General features: G+C 35.9%; 3 protein-coding genes across 6 annotated transcripts; all 3 read left to right on the forward strand.

The window, feature by feature from the left end:
• Nucleotides 1-2812: 2812 nt before the first annotated feature.
• LOC116010280 (protein DETOXIFICATION 40) lies at nt 2813-6563 on the forward strand. The gene is made up of 7 exons (XM_031249610.1): nt 2813-3337; nt 3508-4139; nt 4588-4644; nt 4751-4989; nt 5173-5291; nt 5622-5708; nt 6127-6563. Exons 1-7 carry the CDS (start codon nt 3011-3013, stop codon nt 6193-6195), a joined length of 1530 nt encoding a protein of 509 aa, XP_031105470.1. The 5' UTR covers nt 2813-3010; the 3' UTR covers nt 6196-6563.
• A 1485-nt stretch (nt 6564-8048) lies between these two features.
• Nucleotides 8049-10209, forward strand: LOC116010281 (HMG1/2-like protein). 4 transcript variants are annotated; one of them, XM_031249612.1, is made up of 7 exons: nt 8049-8156; nt 8244-8351; nt 8502-8559; nt 8730-8774; nt 8885-8968; nt 9098-9187; nt 10142-10209. In XM_031249612.1, exons 1-6 carry the CDS (start codon nt 8107-8109, stop codon nt 9185-9187), a joined length of 435 nt encoding a protein of 144 aa, XP_031105472.1. In that variant the 5' UTR covers nt 8049-8106; the 3' UTR covers nt 10142-10209. The 4 variants fall into 4 exon arrangements, with proteins under 4 accessions (XP_031105472.1, XP_031105471.1, XP_031105473.1 ...); XM_031249611.1 differs by lacking the exon at nt 10142-10209 and having other exon boundaries at nt 9098-9392; XM_031249613.1 differs by lacking the exon at nt 10142-10209 and having other exon boundaries at nt 8885-8962; nt 9098-9392.
• Nucleotides 10210-10601: 392 nt separating this feature from the next.
• On the forward strand, nt 10602-15915 carry LOC116010279 (glutamate receptor 3.7-like). The gene is made up of 6 exons (XM_031249609.1): nt 10602-11212; nt 12445-13778; nt 14103-14380; nt 14529-14560; nt 14712-15124; nt 15292-15915. Exons 1-6 carry the CDS (start codon nt 10960-10962, stop codon nt 15742-15744), a joined length of 2763 nt encoding a protein of 920 aa, XP_031105469.1. The 5' UTR covers nt 10602-10959; the 3' UTR covers nt 15745-15915.
• Nucleotides 15916-16163: the final 248 nt, after the last annotated feature.

The following is a 16163-nucleotide window of genomic DNA, read 5'->3' on the forward strand; positions in this document are numbered from 1 at the left end:
TATATATATATATATATATATATATATATATATATATATATATATATATATATATATATATATATATATATATATATATATATATATATATATATATATATATATAAATAAAGCAGGTTGACCCCGCTATAATTTTATGTTTATTTTTTCGAAAAAAATTATAATTAAAGACCCAAATACTTTTACTTTATTTTTTTGATAAATGATAAAAAATGATCATTCCACAATAATAGTATAATACTATATTCAAATAAGGATTTCTGATAAAAAAAAAAGACTAAAAGTGAACTGCTACCTATAAAGCTATGACCAAAAATGAAATTACCTCTTTTATTAAATATAACAATTTCACATATAAAATTTTCGTATTTTTAAACGAAATTAAATATAGCATTGGTGTATTTATTTTTTCTATCGGAATGGGAGGGGGGACCCCTGGGAGAGTAAAGCGACTCCACTACTCTATGTGTGCTTGTGACATATACCAAATCATCCAGGAAGGCCTCCTCAGCAACAATCGGGCAGTTGTCAAGAGTTTCCCATGCACTCGCTCGAACGGCACTAAAAGACGCAAGACTATCTGTCACCATATTTTGCTTACGATAAACCGCTTTCAAAGAGATTCGCCAATCTCTGTTGATCCAACCTCTTACTTCACTGAAACTGTATTGAAGCGGACCACGTGCTGCTAAGTTCTCTTGAATCCCTCGAATAATGTTCTTTGCATCAGATTGGACCTCCAAATCATGGATACCTTTCTGATAGAATTGTGTAAGTAATTAAATATGAATTACTCGCTACGAAACGAAATGTTCGGTGAACAACCTCGGGAAGAATTAATTTCCAATACTGTACTATTTTACCATAACCAGATGGAGAATGTCTTTTGAATTATTCGTGTAATTTTAATTCGATCTATATTTTTATAGAACAAAAAAAAATCAAATAGAACAAAAAATCAACACAACATTTTTTATAGTGGATAAAGTATTACACCGTTTTAAACTATAAAGTTCTATATATATAAAATATTAATATTATATACTACTTGTACATTTTTCTTACAATTTTTCTATCATAACCTGACATCATTTGATTGAATTGTTTAAAATTTTAAATATTTGATTATTACTTATTTTTTAAATTAGTAGTGTGGCCAATCAATTCATGTACACTTGATGAATGAAAAGTTGAAAACTACATCAACTAGAAAGCATGGAAAGATCAATTTTAAAGGGGTAAACAATAATTTCCTAAAATAATAAAAAAGTAAATTTATATCATTTTATACGTTATATTTACTATCTAATGAATTAAATTGAATATTTTTTTTTGCTTATTTTTAAAATTATTTTAAATAAATTAATTTAACCTTTTGTGCTTATATTAGTAAGTTTCTTTTTTAAAAATATTGTATGACGATGGAAACTCACCGTCACTATTCAACGGTCAAATCAAGAAGACTGAAATTCAAATTTGTGACTTTTTAATTACAGATTTATATCTTTAGTCAATTTATCTAAAGTTACCTAGTAAAAATTTTATTTAATTGTAAGGGATCGAAAAATGTATATTTTGTCATTTAACCATACACCTCTAGTTGATTTAATTATTGTCTTTCTATGATTGGAGAATTAATATACCCCTGAATTTACAAAGAAGTTACGGTTTCAAATTCGTTTTTTCATGTAACAAAATCATGAACATCCGTTGCGATTTGACTAATATTTTGGCCCTGTTTGGTAAATAATCTAACCTATCAGCCAATTTTGACTTATTTGATCACTATTAGTTGTTTGACTTTGTTAAAAAATTGCTTGGTTAATAAGCTTTCAAAATGCTAAAATTCAAAATGCTAGTCAAAGCAGTCTTTTCAATTAGCTTGAGAAAAAGAAATTATATCAAACAGCTATTAGCTAACAGCCAAACAACCAACCTAATCAGTTAATGTTATCAACAAATCATACCTCCTAACCCAAACAGCCAACCAATCAGCTAACAGTCATTTACCAAACAAGGCCTCTATGTTTGAATAGCATGTGCTTTTTATAAAAACCCATATACATTTTTTTTTTCCTAATAGAAGTTCACGATTTTGTTGCACGAAAGATGAAATTTGCAAATTTTTTTTTTGGTAATAGTTAATTAAAGATGGAATAAGTTCTATTTTGGGTCCTAAAATTATTAGGTTACATTCACATTTGGTTATCAAGTATTATATTGCCATATTTGGGGTGTAACTTTTATCTTTTGCCACATTATTCGATTATTATGATCAAAATTTGATAGAAAATTATTACAATTCATCACATTTTCACCTCAAAATCATACCAATTTAAATATCTTGATGCTTTTGTGTCTAAATGCATGATTTTGAATTAGAAATATAATACTTTTCAATTGTTTTTACCATAAATCTGACCTGTTTGGTAAAATAGTTAGCTTATCAGTCAATGTTGGTTTATTTGACTACTATTAGCTATTTGACTTTGTTAAAAAAAATCAATATACGTATTTGGTTAATCAACTTTTTGTAACTCCAAAATGTTGAAATTCAAAAAGTCGTTCAAAGCAACTTTTTTCAATTAGCATTTTGAGAAATGCAATTATATCACAATTAGCTAATGTATTATGCGATGGCGGAATGATAGGCTAACATTGCATAATAGAGGGATTACACAATTATAAATTTTATTTATTAAAAAAAAAAAAAAAAAAAAAGGAAGCAAGAATGAAATTGGATTCGTTGTTTGAGAAAGCGGCCACAGATCTTCGGTCATCAGTTTTCGCATAAGCGCTTGCGTATACCCACCATTCCATTCTATCCCATCTCGATCTACCATAGTACCATACTACCATGCCATGACAATTCCACCCTCCACTCTCCCTTTATATAAACCACCATTCAACCTTCTTCCTCTACTACATCGTTTCTCCAGCCTCTAAACTCTGTTTTTCCAACAGGCGGCGCCACGTCATCCGCAGCCGCCGACTTTTAACTAACTCCGTCATGGATTCCTCGAATGGCGCTGCGTACGAGCCCTTGCCGGAGAGCGACGGAGCGGTTGCATCGCCGCATGGCGATAACGAAGCCAGCAATGAGCTGGAGAGAATCCTCCTCGACACTGGAATCCCGCGGTGGCAGCGCCTTAAGCTCGCCACGTGGATCGAATTGAAGCTCCTCTGTTACCTCGCCGCCCCCGCCGTCATCGTCTACATGATCAACTACCTCATGTCCATGTCCACCCAAATCTTCTCCGGCCACCTCGGCAATCTTGAACTCGCCGCCGCTTCCCTCGGCAACACCGGCATTCAAATCTTCGCCTATGGTCTCATGGTACCCCCATCTCTTTGATTTTTTTCTGAATCTTGATCGGTTATAAACCTAGATTCGCCGTATGGCTTCTTTTTTTAATTAACATATATTCATTTGATTATTATTATTATTATTATTATTATTTTAATTTTTTCTTGGTATTCATTTGTTGTTTACTGCGTTATTAATAGCTGGGAATGGGAAGTGCGGTGGAAACACTGTGTGGGCAAGCATTTGGAGCAGGGAAATATGAAATGCTGGGGATATATCTTCAAAGATCAACAGTTCTGCTGACAATAACCGGTGTTCTTCTTGCTTTGATATATGTTTTCTCGGAGCCTATACTAATATTCCTCGGCCAAGCACCAAACATTTCCTCGGCCGCTGCCTTGTTTGTCTACGGCCTAATTCCCCAAATCTTTGCCTACGCCATAAACTTCCCCATCCAGAAATTTCTGCAAGCTCAGAGCATTGTAACACCGAGTGCTTACATATCAGCTGCCACGCTGGTGTTCCACCTCATATTGAGCTGGCTTGCGGTGTATAAGCTGGGGCTTGGGCTCTTGGGGGCATCTCTAGTCCTCAGCTTTTCTTGGTGGGTAATTGTGATAGGCCAATTTGTTTATATAGTGAAGAGTGAGAAGTGCAGGCAAACATGGACAGGGTTCAGTGTTCAAGCCTTTTCAAGCCTGTGGGGATTCTTTAAATTGTCCGCGGCCTCGGCCGTGATGCTGTGCTTGGAAACTTGGTACTTTCAGATTCTTGTTTTGTTGGCTGGTTTGCTTGAGAATCCTGAATTGGCTTTGGATGCACTGTCTATTTGGTAAGATTCATAACAATTACAGAGGTTCATACAAGGTTTTGATTATTCTTGCATATCCTTTCACATTTTATGAAAGGAAAGTTTTTGGAGGCTTCTGCCAAGTGCTGGCAGCCATCTTTTACCCATCACAAAAAAAGAGGGAAAAATCCACTTGCAGTGGCTGATTTTAAGGCTAAATGTGTAGGAGCCACAAACATAACTTGATTTATCAAAAGTGTTGCTATTGTCATAATTAGTTCATTTTTGTCTCGTGTGGAAAGCTTCTCTTACCCTTTTGACCATATCTTTTTGGCTTTATGGTTGTATGATAATTATATCATTTTTAGTAGAGCTTCTTTAATTATGAATTAAGTTATATACTTTTACCTGTTTTTGGAATTTTAATTTTACAATTGTTGTTGGAGGGTTAGCTAATTGTTCTGTTTTGTAATTTCGGAAATATTTGCAGTACAACAATTTCTGGATATGTTTTTATGATATCAGTTGGATTCAATGCAGCGGCAAGGTAAGAATGTTTTGTTAGTTGTGTAATAATACATTGTTGAATTTCTTGTAACTGTATATGTTTTGGAGTGCATAGAATGGAACTTAATATGGGCTTTGTGATACAGTGTGAGGGTGAGCAATGAACTGGGAGCAGGACACCCAAAGTCGGCAGCATTTTCAGTGGTGGTCGTGAACTTGATCTCTTTTATCATCTCGGTGATAGCCGCCATCATTGTCCTTGCTTTGCGTCATGTTATCAGCTATGTGTTCACAGACGGAGAAGTTGTGGCTGATGCTGTTTCCGATCTCTGTCCATTGCTTGCACTTACCCTTGTTCTCAACGGGATCCAACCTGTATTATCTGGTAAGACTGGAGCACGAGAATTTTACAGACTTATAATGTAAACTGGATGATCTGAATGGGAAACAGGATCCTTTTACTCGCATTCTGATTAGATTGCAACTGAGTTGAGTTTTTGGTTTGCTTAGTCTTTCTTGAACTTTCTGTCGCATTCTGATACCATCACTACCTGTGAATTTCTTGAAGGCGTGGCTGTTGGATGCGGGTGGCAAACGTTCGTTGCATATGTCAATGTTGGCTGCTATTACGTAGTAGGAGTTCCTGTAGGAGCAGTCTTGGGATTTTACTTCAACTTAGGTGCTAAGGTAATTGCAGATTTTACTGTCCTAACATATGTTCTGAACTCGAATTTAACTGTAAGCAAGCTTCAATACCTTCAAGGCTAACAATCTTGCCACTTGAAGCAATTAAGAAGGGGTGGGTGGGGGGGAGACAAGAAATAATGTTGGTACTTCCACCTACCAAAGCATAGAATGGTAGAAGTAGCCCCGAAAAGACCAAAAAGGATAGGAAAGAAGGATAAAACTAGATAAGTTTAACAGTATACAGATACACGATGCTTCTGTATGTCTTAATTGCACGAAAATAGACTGTAAACCACCATATCTTACTGATAATTTGATGTGTATATGTAGGGTATATGGTGTGGAATGATTGGTGGAACGGTGATGCAGACCATCATTTTGTTGTGGGTCACAATTCGAACGGATTGGAACAAAGAGGTAACCTGATTTTACATACTTTGAAATATTTTATGAGTTCATCTCATCTCATCCATTCCCGTTCACATCATACACTATTATATAAATAGAAAAGATAGCCATCACTGGCAGTGGTGGAACTGGTCTTTTAATTATTTAAAAGATAGCCTGTCACTTTCTGGTCTATATTGTCATTATATGCAATCAACTCAAATAAACATTTATATATATTGTTATCCCCCAAGTGCTTATTGACCAGAATGATTTAATGGGGAAAACCTTGGTGGAACGCAACCAATTTACTTACTTGAGCAATGAGGCCTTTGCACTAAACTTGTTTTTGCTCCCCATAATTCAAGATCATTATCTACAGTGTCATCCACGGAATCAAAGTTTCGTGTTCAAAATGCAAATTTTAACGTCTATATTGAAACTGCAGGTGGAAGTAGCCAAGAAAAGATTGAATCAGTGGGATTCAAAACCGGAACCCCTTTTGTCCAAGACCTGAAAGAGGAGCATACAAACGAAGGCATTGCTTTGCATTAATTCTTTCCCTGGCGGGATTGCCAATTAATTAGTCAACTAAAAGGTGTCTGATAAACGAGTTGCTGCTGAGATGAGAGCTGGCGACATTGTGTATTTTAAGTCAGGAATCTGGGCAGGAAATTTAGACTCAAGGAAGCTTAATGTTGTGTCAACAGATATGTGCAATAGTACGTGTTTAGTGGTGTACTTCACTGTTCTAGCCTTCCGGGCTGTATTCAAAATAAATTTGTTATAAGTTCAATTGGAAATCATGATTTCAACTTCCTGAACGTCTCTGTCATTCTTAGATCCCAGAAAGTAATAAAATATAGAGCATTGTCTTTTAGTGTACGTTTATATACCTGTTTTGATAAGGGAAAATTTAAATTTGGCAAGTGGCAACTGCAAATCCATTACTTGGCAATTGCATATTCTGCATGGGTTGTTCTCTTCTGGTAACCTGCTGCTCACCGGATTAGTCCATAGCCGCCAGTTTTCAGAATATTTTTTGGAGATAATTAAAAACTGAATGGAACAAGCAAATGTTGAATTGCCAACTCCCTGTGGATTTGGTTTACTTGAGGGTGCGTACTAAGCACTGTTACAAAAATTGCGCTTAGGCGTCGAGGGTGCTAGGCGGTGGCCGACCGCCTAAAAAATCACTCAAATCAGTATTTTAAGTTAATATTTAATATTGATTATTAAAGTACTCCGAATTAAATAATTTATAATTATCAAATCTTAACAATATTTTTTTAAAAAATTATTTTAAAAAGGTACCTATGCGCTCTTTTTTTTTTTTTGTTTTTTTTTTTTGTATTGCTTTAAAAAAATTATTTAACAAATTATTGACCGGCCGTTGTATTGCTTTTTTTTTTTTCTTCAAAATTGCTCTCTATTTTCAGTTTATAGGTGTAACAACATTGAAAACAATAGTGCCGAAGCCTTTTTTGACAATCATATACTAATGTAATCAATAGCTAAATAATATTTTTTAAAAAATCTAACTAGACTTGAATTAAATAGGAGAAGAAAATAAAAGAGGAAAGAAATACACCTATAGATACAATGGTGAGTGTATCAAAATTTATTACACCGTTCAATATATTTTATTTTATTAATGAAATCTTTGAAGCTGCTACGAATGGTCCTCTATAGAGTGCCTCGGATTCGGTCATCAATAAAGCTCTTGATTGTTGTGAGGCGCTCTCATGGATTAAGGACAAAGGCTACACTAACGTCTGCGTCGACACTGATTGTCTCAACCTTTACACTAGTCTATCTATGAGTATTATGGACATGTCCTATGTTGGATCAATTATACATGCTTGTAAACTGATTATTAATTTGTTATTCCTACTTTGCTAATTTTGTTCATAGGAAAAATAATCAGCCAACCCATGTCCTCGCCAAGGCTATTGAGGCTCAGATGGGTCGTTTTGACTTTTGAATGGTGTGACATCCTTCCAGACTGTTTGATTCTCCTTCTTACTTAATAATATTTTTTTGTTCTTTTGCTAAAAAAAACTGAGAAGTTACAATATATGCTATAACTCTATGAGTTACGTTATTTAATTCAAATTGTATTTTCCAATTGGACGGCTTCTTTTTATCGTGCTCTAAACTTGATGGGCACTTAACCGCCATATCAATAACAAAGTCGCTAATACTCGCTATCCTTCCACTTTCCCGCCTGAACTGAAAAGGCTCGTGACACTAACTGCATAACGTATTTGCAATTTTTCATTTTATTGATTTCCTCTTTTAAATTTAATTTCCCCTTACCTATAAATAATTAACCATTCGCCTCTGCCTAATACTTTCATCTCATTTTTAAAAAAATTCACTCTCAGATTATCTCTCTCTAAAATTTCAAAACTCTCTCTAAGACGCCATGAAGGGACTCAAGGCTACCTCCGTTGCTAAGAAGAAGCTCGACATTGAGTATATCGTCTCTCTCCTCATCCAATTTTTGTTCGCTGAATGTGTATACTCACTGTTTGCAATTTCCTTCGTTTTTTTTTTGTTAAGCTCGACGAAGAAACGCAAAGCTGATGTGGATGCAACGAAGAAGGGGCGGGCGAAGAAGAAGGACTCTGGAGCTCCGAAGCGTCCTCTCACTGCATTCCTCTTGTTCATGTATATTTTTATCATTTTATGTTATTTCAAATTGTTAATAGTTCTTCAATATTTTCACTCTATTTTCCTCATTTTCTCGTATGTATATATTTAGTTTTTTCTATTTGTTTGATTATGTTTCTGCTATTGCAATGATTTTATGGTATACAGGAGTGATTTCCGCAAGAATTACAAGGAGAATTTTCCTGATAACAGATCTATGGCCATTGTGAGATTTCTTAAAGCATTGCATTTAAGTTATTCTTAATACTAATTGCATAGGTGTTTACGATCATAATGTAATTATTATTTTAAGCATTATCACTATCATGTTTTTGTATTTTAAAATTGAATCAAAGCTTCAATTGATATATTATTTTCTGTTTAATTTCATTTAAGGTTGGGAAAGCTGGTGGTGAGAAATGGAAGGCAATGTCTGATTCTGTGAGCTCTGATCTTCTGCTTTAGAGTTATTATTAAGTTTTTGTATTTAAATTTGAATTAAATTGCTCGATACATCTGTCACACGTTTGCTATATGGACTCTACTGTTAGGAGAAAGCTCCATATGTGGCAAAGGCATCACAGCTGAAGTCTGAGTACGGGAATGCTATGCAAGAGTTCAAGAAAAATGTCTCTGTAATTCTCTTTGAAATTGATCACTTTTGATATTTTCCTTATTTCACATCATTATTACATTACTTTTTGCTATGATTTCCCGCTAATGGCAAACATTTTGGTGAATGATCCTCTGCTTCTCTGTTGTAGAAGAGCAGCAGCTCAGAAACAACAGTGTCTGAAGAATCTGAGCAGACTTCTGAGGTGAAAGATAACTCTGAGCAGGAAGCAAGCTGTTAGGTCTGTTGCAACAAAGTTTCCTTTATTGTAGGATTTGGCATTTCAATTGTTTCACAATTCAGACTAATTCCTGATGATATAGTCTACCGTTTGCATGTTAGTGAGTGTAGTACTTAATTCGTCTTTCTGTTTCTTAGCTTTTATGTGCCTCTGTGATTAATGGTTCAGTTCGCCAACAATCAATACCAAATCTAAGTATTGTGTACGGTGTAAATTGCTCCCTTTATTCTTTTCTGTCATATGCTTGTTGCTTGATGCTTTTCGTTTTATTTTCTTTTCGTTTTATAAAATCTGTAAATAGTTGAGAATCTTGACTAATTTGTCCCAAGATGGCACGTAGTCACATATTGCTCTATTGGCGGACCATTAGACCTACACCTGGGTGATTCGGTCTCTTTCATTGGGCAAATCTTTGAAGCAAATGTTTTTCTCTCTCCAACTTTCCAAACTAAAAGTTGCGTCCAGCTCTCCCTGATGCTTACTAGGCCATTAGTTGCTCCCGTACAGTGTTGCGTTTAGGAAATTTAATTAAGCATATCACTAGCCGAACCGCCGAACCGTGCATTAAACCAATAAAGCTCCACGTAATCAAGAATATATAAGGTAGAACTTTGTATCAACTGTAGTAGTACTTTTACACCATTAGTGATAAGAACAAAAAGAGGATTAGTAAATAATAAGACTCCGTAATTTCTTTTACTAGAATAGAATTTGTTCTTGTACCCCTGTCCAACAAAAAAAATCCATTTAATAAATAAATATTTTCATTATTTTGATTATTTAGTGCTTGCCCATACCTTCTACATTACTGAACAAAAACTTTATTTAATTGTTTTAGTTTTTCAATTGTATATTGGTGACATTATCATGTCTGCACTTCGCGTTTACTACTACTAGTTATCCTATCCAGTATGATTAAAAGGAGTATATTTTTGTCTCAATCTTGCCTTCCAGAGAGGTAAAGGCTATAAGGGGAAATTTAAGGGAAAGAAAAAAAAAAGAAAAGAAAAGCATTGAGCAGCACGTGGACGGGGAGACAGGCAACAGAGCTCTCTTCTAAAAGTCGGGTCATATTATGATTTGAATCAGAAAAAGTAGCGGTGTGTAAAGGAAGAGCCGATGGAATAAATGCTAATTTATCAAATACTTTAGTGCAATTAAATTTCAAAGCAGCTAATTGAGTGCTCGTTTTCGGAACATATTCGTATATATAAGTGGTCATTGTCAAAGTTCATTTATTAATTAAATCCATATTATATATTACCCCGTGCCTAATATGAATATATGATACTTTAGTTTATTACTGTGTTAATTTTGCATTAAATACATTATTTTTATTTTTATTTTGTCAAAAATTTCATTTAGCTTCGTCCCAAATGCTTTCCCCCTAGAACAACAGGATCAGATTCTCATGTCATTTTCTTTCCTTGTACAAGACTGCGACACAAGTTTCAGCTTTAAAGAAGGCAATAATTCTTCTCTTATAGGCACCAATCATTTTTCCCTCTCACAGACTAAACACCAAACACCTTACGTACTACTCCAGACTCCAGTCCACAGTATAGGGCTGCTTGACTGTGGTCAGACCTCAGACGCCATGTTTTTCTCAATTTCAGACTTATGGTTGAAGTGGGGGGCTGCGTAGTTTCTCGCACCGTTTCACACGTGAAACATTCCATGCTACTTAATTCAAATTCCACACCCATATATAGTTTCTTGAGCAGAAATCCGTAGCCCAGTTCTTGTTGTTTTGCCTTTTTGAGGCTCCAGGAATGAGGCTTCTTGGGGTGGTGGCACTAGTTCTGAGTTTGGTGTCGCGTATAGGAATTGTGGAGTGTGAAAAGCCTGCGGTTGTGAATGTTGGGTCTGTGTTCACTTTCAATTCAATCATTGGGAGGGCGGCAAAGGCTGCAATGGATATTGCAGTCTCTGATATCAACGGGGATCCCAGTATTCTGGCAGGGACTAAGCTCAACTTGATTCAGGTGGATTCCAATTGCAGTGGCTTTTTGGCTTCCATTGGAGGTAGTAACTCTTTTCACCTCTTTTTATTTCCTCTCTGTTTTCTACTCCGTAATTGATAAATAATTAGCGATGCAGTTTACTCAGTGTTATGAAAAGGGCAAATTCTTGCAATAACTGTTTTCATTATCTTTTTAGTATACGGATTACTGTTCTTCTTGGCATGAGCTATCGGTTTAATATGGAGTAATTGATAGCTCCAGCTTTTCAATAGTTAGTTCTTTAAAAGGAACCAAAAGTAGGGATTTGGGATCAAGGTGTTTTCCAGACCGTTCATGATGTCATCTCTTTAAATTGAAAATTTTTCCAATATAGAAAATTATACTCTTGTAGTAGTGGTAAATCTGCAGATGTTGACATTAAAGTTAATGAAAGAGTATAGGTTGTGTTACCTGTTGCATTATTTTCATCCCTTTTCTCTCCCCCACCTTGTATGTTCTTAGATGCATAAACTGTAATTCTTTGAGAACCCGCAGTCACTATCTGAGAATGTGCACCGAGTAAACCCTGCCTTGTGATCCTAGTTGGCAAAGGACCAGAAGGAGTTAAATTAGCCTATGTTGCCCATAGCTGACTAACTCAAACCAAGAAGGTCAATAGGTCGCTCCCATTGGGAGTCGAATTTGAAATCTTGTGGTTACTAAGCCAATAGTATGATCAACTTTGCTGGAATTGCTTCTGACTGTAATTCTTTTCATAGGAAGTTCTTGTTGTCAATACATCCTAAATTGGAGTATTCAATTTCTATCAAGGGATAGATTTAGGAGCTTGTATGTACCAAGCTAATGAAAGAGGTCATGGTCGTGTTTACTGTTGCATTCTTTCATTCCTTTTCTCTCCCCCACCTTGTATGTTCTTAGATGCATAGACTGTAATTCCTTGAGTGACGAGTAAACTCGCAGTCACTACCCGAGTATGTGCACTAGGTTAACCCCACTTTGTGATCTTAGCCGGCAAAGGACCACAAAGAGGTAAACTAGCCTAGATTGTTCGGCTCAAACCAAGAAGTCGAACTTGAAACCTTTTGGTTACTAAGCTACCAACTTGCCTGGGGATGCCCCCGACTGTAATTCTTTTCATAGGAAGTTCTTGTTGTCAATACATTCTAAATTGGAGTATTCAATTTCTACCAAGGGATAGATTTAGGAGATGTTACTGAATTTCAGTGTATATCCATGCTACTATATTACTTTAAAGATCATGGTGACTAACTTTAACTTCAATTTGTCTGGCAGCATTTCAGCTGATTGAGAAGGAAGTGGTGACAATAATAGGTCCACAGTCTTCAGCAATAGCTCATATGATATCTTTTATTGCTAATGATCTTCACGTGCCTCTTGTCTCATTTGCTGCAAGTGATCCAACTCTCTCTGCTTTCCAATTCCCTTATTTTGTTCGGATGACACAGAGTGATTCCTACCAAATGACTGCCTTAGCTGATATAATTTGTGCTTATGGATGGAAAGAGTCGATTGCTATATATGTGGATGATGATTATGGGAGAAATGGAATAGCTTATTTAGGTGATGAACTTGCCAGGAGGCAGTGTAAGATCCACTTTAAGCTTCCATTATCTATCAACTTTGATCTCAGTGACTTAACACGGGTGCTAAACGGTTCCAAAAATTTAGGCCCTCGTGTTTATATTGTGCACATCTATCCCGATTCAAAGCTAAGATTCTTTAGTTTAGTCCAGAAGCTGAATATGATGACTGAGGATTTTGTGTGGCTTGTAACAGATTGGCTTTCTTCTAGTTTAGAGTCATTTTCTATGCAAAACCAATCTTCTCTAGGGATTCTTGATGGTGTAGTTGGGCTTCGTCCATACATTCCAAAATCAACTAAACAAAGTGATTTTGTGTCTCGCTGGAGAAAAATGCAACAGAAAGATTTAGTCCAGTTGACTACATATGGAATGTATGCATACGATACTGTATGGGCAGTTGCACATTCAATTGATAAGCTTCTTAGGGAGGGCATAAACATTAGCTTTTCCTTCAGAAATGATTTGCATGCTATGGGACAAAGTAGCTCACAGCTTAACAATCTCAAAGTCTTTGAAGGGGGAGAAAGTCTTCTCAAAATTTTGACAGACATCAACTTCACAGGCATAACTGGAAAAATCAATTTTGATGGCGAGAGGAACCTTATTGGCAGTGGGTATGAGGTTATTAACATTGCACAAGGGGAGATTCACCCTGTTGGTTATTGGTCAAACTTGTCTGCTCTCTCTGTTTCGCCTGTGAAGTCTCTAAAGCGAAAAACCCAGTCTTGTTCAGATAAAAAATTGGGACATATTACCTGGCCTGGTGGGCTAACCTCAAGGCCACGTGGTTGGGTTCTTGCCAATGCTGAAAGACCATATCAAATTGCAGTTCCGAGGAGAACTGTTTTCACTGAATTTGTGAGAGAATTAAACGATAGCCAGAAAATAGAGGGCTATTGCATTGATGTGTTCTATGCAGCACGAGATAAACTTCCATATGATATTCATTTCACATTTAAGGCTGTTGGTGATGGTCATTCTAATCCAAATTATGATGATCTTGTTAAAATGGTTGCAGATGATGTAAGTAAAAGTAAAATATATGATTTCTCTCCATATTAAAACGGACCTGCATAGCATGTGCATTTCATCAGAAAGATCAGTATGCTCCTTTGGGCTTTCAACTAGAATTCCTTTTTCCTATTCAGTGACTTTGACCATTACATTGATACTATTTCCTCTGCCAATCTCTTGTATTCATAAAATAAGGTTTTTAGAAAGAAAATAAAAAGAGCTCATTTTTTCAATGCTGCTATTTTTGCATATTCAATATATCTATGACAATCTTGGGGAGCAACCTTAAGAGAATTTAAGAGGCACTTTCATCTTTTAGAAATCTGCTTTCAGGTTTATGATGCAGCAGTTGGAGACATTGCTATTGTGACCAACAGAACAAGGATGGTTGATTTTACTCAGCCTTATGTGTCTACTGGTCTTGTCATTTTAGCCCCTGTTGACCGTTTCAAATCAAGTGCTTGGGTATTCCTAAAACCATTTACACCTGCAATGTGGGGTGTAACTGCAATATCTTTTCTGGTCATTGCAGTTGTCATTTGGATACTAGAGCATCGTGTCAATGATGATTTTCGTGGTCCTCCCAAGAGACAACTTATAACCATGCTCCTGTAAGCCTATGAATTACTGAAGGATAACTTTCTTCATTTTCTTGCTTCTACAGGCAACTGTATACTGTTTTGATTTATGTTCTCACATTTCTATTAGCCATTTTGCAAACCAGCAAGTAATTAGTTTCTGACCAATGTGCTCTTGCAGGTTCAGCTTCTCAACTCTATTCAAAACAAATAGTACGTAACTGTTTTTTTTTTTCATGATTGTTAATCTGTTGTAATTGGATGGCATTCAAATGTTTAGTAGTTGAAGTAACGAATGCAATATGTGCCTAGTGACATTCCAAAGAACTTTGAATCTGCTCTAACTTTTCTGATAATCTTTCAGATGAAAATACCGTAAGCACCCTAGGGCGTATGGTAATGGTGGTGTGGCTATTTCTACTCCTGGTGATCACATCAAGCTACACTGCAAGTTTGACATCAATACTAACGGTCCAACAGCTATCATCATCAACCATCACTGGAATGGAAAGTTTGGTTACGACCAATTGGCCTATTGGGTATCAAGTTGGATCTTTTGCTTATTCCTATTTGATAAACAATTACGACATACACCCTTCAAGACTTGTTAAACTACGATCTCCGGAGGAATATGAGATTGCTTTGCGGAAAGGGCCAACAGCAAGAGGAGGGGTGGCTGCTGTTGTAGATGAGCTCCCATATGTAGAGTTGTTTCTGGCCAATCGGACTGAATTTGGGACCATTGGGCAGCAATTTGCAAGAAATGGATGGGGCTTTGTATGTCATATTTACTCATTATTTGATGCACTCTTTATCTCTAAACTAAACATGAATGCATGTCTGAAGACATTATGCGGGAACTTGTAAAAAACATTTTATTCTGTATGGTTTTCTTCAAGCTTTATTCTGTTATGATTGTATTTGTCTTATTTTGTAAAATGCAGGTTTTCCAGAAAGGCTCTCCTATTGCTGTGGACTTGTCAACAGAAATACTGAAACTTGCTGAGAATGGGGACCTTTACAAGATCCACAAGAAATGGTTTTGTGGTTCTGGTTGCCCATCAGAGAGGGGAATAAAAGCAGAGGCTTATCAGCTCCATCTAAGCAGCTTCTGGGGACTTTATCTTTTATGTGGTGCTGTGACTGTCATTGCTCTGATCATCTTTTTGTTCCGAGCTGTTTTCCAGTATATGCGGTATAAAAGGAAGCAAATGGATCCATCTTCTCCCTCAAACACGCGCTGTTCTCAGGCAGTCTACAGCTTCTTTGACTTCATTGATGAAAAGGAAGAAGCCATCAAGCATTTTTTTACTCAGCATGAGAGTTCCCAAACTCAGGTCAATAATGAAGCTGGTAAAGCTGCAGATTCCTCCAGGGGACTGGAGAATCTTTCTTAACTATGAAATTTTGTTGCTCTACTTCCCACTTAAACATGATATAATCTAATAATATAATATGTATATAGAAGTTTGTATATATAACAGCAAGCTTGGGCAGTTCACTATTGTAATGAACTTAGAATTTCTTGTGTGTTTAATAAAATGCATACATATCTTCTATCTGCCAAATCTTTTGTACAACAGATTCAGAAAACAATAGAAACTGAACTCATTTGCTACTTGCTCTACCACACTTTCTTGTGTCCTTTGAAATTCATACCACTATGATTGAATTTGACGTTTTTTTTTTTTTTTTTTTTTTTTTTTTGCTGATGTGACATGTTTTAATTGATTCAAGAAAAATAGTGGATGGCCGGAGTTAAAAGATTTTTTTTAAATTTGAAATTCAAACCCTTTTCTCATTGCTTTGGAATGCT

This window comes from Ipomoea triloba, chromosome 2 (assembly GCF_003576645.1).
Source record: "Ipomoea triloba cultivar NCNSP0323 chromosome 2, ASM357664v1".
Lineage (NCBI taxonomy): Eukaryota > Viridiplantae > Streptophyta > Magnoliopsida > Solanales > Convolvulaceae > Ipomoea > Ipomoea triloba.

Coding starts and splice junctions, on each gene's coding strand:
- LOC116010280 (XM_031249610.1), top strand. CDS start 3,011: ATGGATTCCTCGAATGGCGCTGCGTACGAGCCCTTGCCGGAGAGCGAC. Junction 4,990..5,172: donor GATCCAACCTGTATTATCTG/GTAAGACTGGAG, acceptor AATTTCTTGAAG/GCGTGGCTGTTGGATGCGGG. Junction 5,709..6,126: donor GAACGGATTGGAACAAAGAG/GTAACCTGATTT, acceptor TTGAAACTGCAG/GTGGAAGTAGCCAAGAAAAG.
- LOC116010281 (XM_031249612.1), top strand. CDS start 8,107: ATGAAGGGACTCAAGGCTACCTCCGTTGCTAAGAAGAAGCTCGACATT. Junction 8,157..8,243: donor AAGAAGAAGCTCGACATTGA/GTATATCGTCTC, acceptor TTTTTTGTTAAG/CTCGACGAAGAAACGCAAAG. Junction 8,969..9,097: donor AGTTCAAGAAAAATGTCTCT/GTAATTCTCTTT, acceptor TCTCTGTTGTAG/AAGAGCAGCAGCTCAGAAAC.
- LOC116010279 (XM_031249609.1), top strand. CDS start 10,960: ATGAGGCTTCTTGGGGTGGTGGCACTAGTTCTGAGTTTGGTGTCGCGT. Junction 13,779..14,102: donor TTAAAATGGTTGCAGATGAT/GTAAGTAAAAGT, acceptor ATCTGCTTTCAG/GTTTATGATGCAGCAGTTGG. Junction 15,125..15,291: donor CAAGAAATGGATGGGGCTTT/GTATGTCATATT, acceptor TGTAAAATGCAG/GTTTTCCAGAAAGGCTCTCC.